At 47.1% G+C, this 7,342-nt stretch overlaps 1 protein-coding gene across 9 annotated transcripts in view; it reads right to left on the reverse strand.

Moving 5' to 3' along the window:
* The window catches only part of Sh2d4a (SH2 domain containing 4A), a 67,398-nt gene extending 60,421 nt beyond the window's left edge, over positions 1-6,977 (reverse strand). The window contains exons 1-3 of one of the 9 annotated variants that reach the window (XM_087216880.1): positions 6,708-6,936; positions 4,023-4,467; positions 1,712-2,104 (exon numbers count right to left, since the gene is read on the reverse strand). In XM_087216880.1, coding sequence (XP_087073006.1) covers positions 1,712-1,892 — 181 coding nt within the window. In that variant the 5' untranslated portion in view covers positions 1,893-2,104; positions 4,023-4,467; positions 6,708-6,936. The other 8 variants (XM_087216879.1, XM_004848245.3, XM_087216883.1 and 5 more) reach the window with 8 other exon arrangements.
* Positions 6,978-7,342: the final 365 nt, after the last annotated feature.

A 7,342-nucleotide genomic window follows, 5' to 3' on the forward strand; every position in this document is an offset into this window, starting at 1 on the left:
CATTTGACCCCAAATAGTGATAGAACTGTCACCACGTATATCAACATACTTTGTTCATTGTCATTTAACTGTAAAAATAGCACAGGTTTTCTGAAAGGTAGATTCAAAATTCTACAAAGCAAAAATTTAAGCAAGGAAACTGAAATTATTATCTTAAGTTATCACAAGTAGAGCAACTTACCAAGCACAAGAAGCCCTCAGTCTACTAAAGGATTATGGCCATTGACTTTAGGGGCAAGAGTCTTTCAGCTCTCCCACTTCCTCAAGGTTACCCCACCACACCGACATATTATGTTCACAATGACCATGGTGCCCAGAAGGGACCCAGCTATATCTGATAAGTTCTCACTAAGGAATGCAAGGGGGTGTGAAAATTAGTTTGAAAAGACAAAGGCTTATGCTTCAGGCTGGACATGTTACTTATTGAAGGAAAATTCTATTTTGGAGAGTACAATATGAAATCAGACAGATCTGGACATGTATTGAAGTGACTTTGCAACATAGTGCCATCTGCCCTGAGTCTGGGTTTCTTCATCTATGAAGCTGGATAATAAAAACTGACTTTGTAGAAATTGTGTGAAGACGAATATATGTAAAGTGCTTCATAGAAACACTGAAACATCAGCAGAACCTGCGATTATAGGTACTCACTTTATATTATAATATAATAACAAATGAGATACTCATGTTTATTTCTTTATCAGTATAAAAGCTTCATTGAAAGAAAATTGAGTGAAAGACAGTGTAAGGCAAAAGTGACTAAGCTGACTTTCGTTTTGAACTTATGTGTATACCAAGCATGCAAATAAGATTTATTTTCTCAGTCTCTGAAAACCTGAGTGATTTTATAAAATTTACTTTCCTTTGTTCAATAAAAAATAAGAAGAAGAAATTGGTCTTCAGTGCCTCTGTAACCAACCTTGGAAACCACACAGTTTTTAACAACTTAGCTGGTCACCTATGAGAGAATCTGTGTGTATGGGTTGGGGGGTGTTGAGGGTAGAAAGGGGCAGGACTTTGTGTGTGCTTTTCAATGTCTGCTCATATATACGATAGATCCTCGCATAGAAAGAATTTCTCCCTCATGGCCTCAAAGGAACCCTCTGAAACTACAGGGATTCCTTCAGTTACAAAGGAGTATGTTTGAAAAATTTAGTGCCCTTAAAAAAATAACACTATGAAATTTTCCCTTATAGCAGCTCCTTACATTTTAAGAGGGGGTATTCCCTAAAATGAATAATGTACAATCTCTTGAGGTCTAAGAAACACAAATACAATGACTGTAAAGATGCTGATATAAATACTTTGAATGCTCTACAACAATAAGGAGGTAGAGACCTTTCCTAAATTAATACCCCTCAGGTCAAACCCCAGAGGAGACTGGGGGTAAAACTCAGGGCCTCATGCATGCTAAGCAAGTGCTCTACTACTGAACTACATCCCCAGTCCCTAGAGGTGACTTCTGATTGCAGTCGAGAGTCAGTCTAGTTTCAAGTAAGAGATTTGCATTTGGCTCTGCAACTCCATGCTAAGTTCTGTGCTCACCTGCATATGCAGGTTTCAAGCTGATAAACTGCACTACTTTTGTCTCAATAACATTTAGGATTCATCTACCAAGTTCCAACTCACACCTGGCTAGCTTGTGACTGGTGTGAACTGTTACAAGCCTGGATCTGTTCTGCTAACACAGTGAAGCAGTGGCTAGGTTTACCTTTCTTTGGTCTGGATTTCACTGGCACAGACTCCTTTCTTTCCATGGCTGCTTCTCTTTCTTTCCATCGCCGGATCTGTTCCTCTCTCATCTTGAAGAACAGGATCTGTTTCTGCTCTTCACTGAGCTCCGCCAGAAGGTCGGGATCTATGTACATCTCCGACAGTATCTGTCTCAGCATCTTAGCAGGTCAAGAGTCTTTTACACCTGTGGCAAAAGTTCCTGAAAATGGCGTGCAGATGTGCTCCACCCAGGGTGGCACTTGGGCACCTCCACAGTCTCTCCCGGAGACTCACAACCCCGCAATCTGGACTGACTCTGGTATAGGAATTCTGCAAACTGGCTCCTGGGAGCTGGCACCAAACACCCTGTCTTAAACGCCGCTCAAGGATCCTGCAAAGATCAACAGCCCAAATCAGTCGGCATTAAAATGCAAAGAAGCTGGGCAGACACATGCTTCTACATAAAGCTTGGAGGAAATACAGTATCATTTTTCATTTCAGGGAGAAAGAGAAGAAAAGCTGAGGTACACTTTGTGAAGAGTTTGTGTAACCTCTATCCCATAATTTCCAAAGATACTTTATCAAAAACGTAGAACAAACCCTAACTTTATACGGGTCAATCTCAGGGAAACAAAAATCCAACAGAGGTTTGGACTTCTCCCAACTGGGCAAACACATTATTACCTCAGAGCCTACAAACCCACCGACTGTGTGGCTGAAAAAAAAATTGACCAAAAAAGCCCCAGGAAGAAATTTGAAGGCTCTCTTCAAACAACCTATTTCAAAAGAAAATACTATTTGTGAGATTTCACACTGGCACTCACCCCAAACCAAACCAAAACAGAGCCTTGCTCAAAGAAGACAAAAACAGAAATAAAAATTAGACCATCATGCAGTTTTTTGCATTTTCCTTAAAAGTAGTGCTAAAAAGATGCAATGGTGAGCTTTCAACTTCAAAAAGGGTGCTACAATTTCCAGGCAGGCTGCTAAAGCCATGAGAGCAGAACAGGAGGAAAAGAGAACATTCATGTGTTCTGGAAGGGCACCAGGTTTTAGGCGTACCTTTTCCAGATAACCTAATTTAATAAAATCTAAATCGACAGGTCAGATACACTGGGGGAAGGAAGAGGTCATGCGGTTCATAACAAAGGATTTTTGATTTGGAAAAGTTTACTAGAAAGTGCATTTTAAAAGATGCTATGGGCATGGGAACACATGGTAGGTTCAGAGGTAGGGGTAGAGGTAAGGTAAGGCAGCAAATCCGCTAGGTCTCATTCTACTTTACACACTTCCACTTGGTTCAATTGAGGAAAAAAAAACAAAAACCTTCATTTTTGTATCATAGAAAGGAAATTATGTTTATATTTTTCCATTCTGGAAAAAAACCGATATTTTATTTGTTTCAATGCCTTACTATGATTCAAGATCGCCTATGTTCTAAAAACTCGATTTTTAATTTCGTGTTTACAATGTGGCAATAATCTCACTCTCTAGCCACACCCTCTCAAATATCTTGTTTCTCTATGCTAAATTCAAATGCTCTCAAACATGAGACTTACTGGTCCCTCAGCCATACGATGGACACAGTGGCTTTGGAGCCTCTTATTTCCTTCACTTTGGTGTACAGCTAGGTTTTTAAGGCTCCCATCAGCACCTGGGGGCTTTTCCTTCCCCTCTTCCTCCTCTCCTTTGCACAGTTGCTTCTTACAACCTTTCGAGATGAGCACACTCAGTAGACAGGGACCAGAGAGGTGTGTACGCCATTGACACTACACCCTTCTTCCTGCACCCTGTACTCTCCCATAGCATTTGACTACCAGCATCCAAATGGAACAAAATACTAAAGAACATTTGAAAAAAAATAAAAGCAGTGTCACTGACCATCTCAGTCAATCATGCCCCTCCACCCCTCCCGGGCCCTCTGGCTAATGTCTTTTTTTGCTTTGGGATGACCCTCAAAAACTTCCACAGCACAGAAGTGACATCTAGTAATGATTTCCTGATGTATCGATTTTAAGCAAAGTGAATGACTCCTTAACATTCCAGGAAACATTCTTATGTGGGCACATTCCATGACTGCAGTGGTTGACTCCCACAGGAATAAAGCAGGGCCGAAAATGAGTGACCAGTGAAGTGTGAGTCTGCTTCTCTGCACTTTGAATGGGGTGCATCCTACTCCAGGGTTGGGTCGTTAAAACCTAACATCTTTCAAGTGCCCAGTTCACATTGTTCCCTTCCCCCTTGCCCAGAGCAACCCTAGTGACAAAGCCAACACTTCCCACGCTCACTCCCGTGAGCACTTTACATGCCTTAACTCACTGCATCCTGGCAGCAGCACTTGAGTTCAGTCCCATTTCACAAAGGTGGAAGATGGAGCCCAGAGGTTCATTAGCTGGGATGTGGCACAGGTAGGCAGCTTGAGATGATAACTGTGCTGCTGTATCCCACAGCACAGAAGGCTTTTTTGTGTCTTTGACCCAGAATCAGCACCTCATCACTTTGTGGTGTCCCATGTGAACTTTCAGAGGGAAGAACTGCAAATCCCCACAGTAAGGTACTGCTGAATGGAGGGTACTTGACTCAAGTGCCTCTCAGGACCAACAGCTCCAACCTGGTCAACTGCAGGTAAGTTCCTAGGTATCGAAAACATCCCAGCCAGGAGGGACAGCAGGGCTCTGATAGCCACAGTGGCCCTGGTGCCGATGTTTATTCACCAGCCACTTATTCCACTGCTGTCCCCTTCTGACCAACCGCCTGAAACAGAGCAAAGGGTACAGCGCTGTGGGGAAGAATTCCATGGCACCTGTGACAAAACGCCCACGCTCTTTCAGTTTTCATTTTGCTTTATTTCTCCTTTTGTAGCAAACATGGCTTTCTAGCATTAAAATTAACTGGTCAATCTGGAAGAAAAGACACAGGTGTCCTCAGGAAGTACCCAGGCAACCCACTGGACAACTGTCTGTGGCCAGGCTGCTGGGTATGCACGCCACTCTGTGCCCGAGAGTCCACCTGGTGTGAAGGAACTCTCCCTCCACCTCGAGGCTTTCCCATGGCCAAGTGCACAGCAGGCAACGTGCCCACAGGGTACCTAACCAGCAGGCCTGAAGCTTATCACTTTGGGCTGTCACTTCATAGCCTTGGGCTCATTTTGCCCAGCCATGAACCTAAGTCCAGTTCAGTCTGAGAATCTACATAATCCGGGGGTAATATAATATAATATAATATAATACAATGTGAAGTTATGAAGACACATAGAGCCAGGGTACCGGAAAGAGAAATGAGGAAATTAACCAGGGTTTTCCCCACTCTCACTCCCTAACTGGACAAACAGTCACAACCAATGCTGATTCACACTCCAATTCCCACCCTCTTCCAGTTATTCCAGAGCCAATAAAAAGAAAAGCTCAGCTAACTCAGTTTTCTTCTTCTGTGGCCCCTTTCTTAAAAGAGAGAAAAGACCAGCAACAAGCCCACACCTGCCATTTATACCAAGACCAATTTGTAAAGGCCCATAGGGCCAGTTCAGTTTTCCACAATACCCATACATCGGACCTGATTTTCACACATTCCATAGCCACCCTTCAGTGATACAATGGTGTTTTTAATAAATCTGAGACCTAAAAAACAAAAACGTCCGAGACACAGCCTAAATCATAAAAAATTGAAGTATGGGTGGTATATTTTTCAAGTTAATAATATGGTTTGATTTGTGATTCATTTAAAACAGGCAGTTCTGTTTTTGGACTTTCATTTGCTTTATTTAAATTAATTTTACTAAGCTACCTGCCAAAGGGCTGTGTTGAGGATAAAATGAATTAGCACAGAGGACTGCAATTTGGTAAATTTTGCAAATATGAATCATTCTTCAGAAATGTGAAATTACTGCAACTGCAGATTTACCTAGAAAATTCCACTTTTGTGCCAATTGATGCCCAACTATGTCTTCCGCTTATTTATTCAATTAAAAAATCGTATCCACGTTGTTTCTTTTACACAAGCAATCAAATGAAAGCCTTTTGGTAGGCAAAGAGAATCTTTGCTTAGAAGGAGGCAGATGCCACCTTGCTTCTGTGAGACGCTTGGGAAAAGAGAGACCACTCAGAAAACGTATGAACTGTGACTCCTTAGGGTACCCACGAACCCCCAGAGTAGGAGAGGTCAAGGGTGCTCACTCAGGTGAGGAAGGCCATGGCCCAACTGGCTGGGGGGCTTTTTTGGGTCAGTCTTCAACTGGGTCCCCTACCCAATAGGGCAATGCGGCCGCACCCACCTCGCCCACCGTGCCCAGGCCCCGCGTGGGGGCGCCCCTGGGTGCTTTCTCAGGGAAGGTGCTGGGAGTGCAGCCAGCGCAGGCAGAAACCGGTTCCCAGGATCTCCGCCTAGCAGGTCCACAAGGCCTTACCCTGTGAGCGTGCCAGCGCTGCCTGCAGGTCCACCCGCCGGAGAGGAGCGGGCTGTCGCGCACACAGAGGACGCGGGAGGCTGCGACAGCAGGGCGCGCACAGCCGGACGCTGAGTTATTACCACCGTCTAGAAACCCCACACTACTCAGATCCTCCCATGCGGCCACGCGGGCTGCCCAGCTCCCGGGCCCTGCCCGGAGTGAGCAAGCGCCGCGCCCAGATCGCAAACTTGCCGGGAGCACGCCCGAGGCCCCTCGCGCTTCCTCCGGGGGCTCCTGCCCCACTCACCCAGCACCCAGCACGCGGCTCCAGACATCAGACACCGACACCGGACACCGGCCGCGCTCTCGGCTCCCTCCGCCCCTGAGCCCGCCCGGCGCGGAGGAGGGACTGGGAGGGGAGCGCCATGGCAGGGACCCTGGCCTCGCCTCGCCGCCCGCCTCCCACGCTGCCCCTCGAAGACCCGCTTCCCCTGCGAGCGAGCGCGCGCGCGCACACACACAAACACACACACACACACACACACACACACCTAGATTTCTCCAGGTTCCCCTTTCCAGCCTCTGCCCTGTCCCCGGCGCCTGGGCTCACCTGGGCAGGTGACCGGACAACCTGCCACGTCCACTTGGGCCGCCAGAGGCTGTCGCTGAAGGGCAGAGTGGGGAAAAGCAGCGGCGCCTAGGAGCGCTGCAGGCTGCTGGACAAACAGCCGTGCCGGGAGGGCGCTCTGCGTCCGGCCCGCCCCGCCGCGCCCAGTGCCCGGGTGGCTGACTGCTCTCGCCGCGCCCCACGCGGGCGCTGGAGACGCTCTGGGCCCTTGCCGGGAGGCTTGGCGGCCCGCGCGATCTCAGGCTGGCTGGCCGGTTCGGGGCGGCAGGGCCACCCGCACTCCTCCCCTAGTTAAGCGGGTGGTGCCTGCAGCCTGTGACTGCCGTGCCGCTTCTCTCTCGGGCCCTGAAACTTTTATTAATAACAAAGGTCCGGCGCGTTTGGCCCTGCAGAGCGCGCGCTAAGGAGTCCACGACTCTTCTAGGTTACTCCGTTCCGTAGGCCCAAACTCGGACATTTGTCAGTATAGGTGTGGCTTTGCAGGACAAGTCAAGAAGGAGAAAGGCCAGGAAGTAAGAGACTAAAGCCTACTGCAAGAGGAAGCAATAGAAAACTGGAGAAAAGGCAAGAAGGTAAAGGAACCTTATGAATCGAAGCTAGAAAGGCCTGGGCTGGTC

Source organism: Heterocephalus glaber, unplaced genomic scaffold (genome assembly GCF_053883595.1).
Source record: "Heterocephalus glaber isolate CG9 unplaced genomic scaffold, H.glaber_assembly_v1.0 deba00001460, whole genome shotgun sequence".
NCBI classification, from domain to species: domain Eukaryota; kingdom Metazoa; phylum Chordata; class Mammalia; order Rodentia; family Bathyergidae; genus Heterocephalus; species Heterocephalus glaber.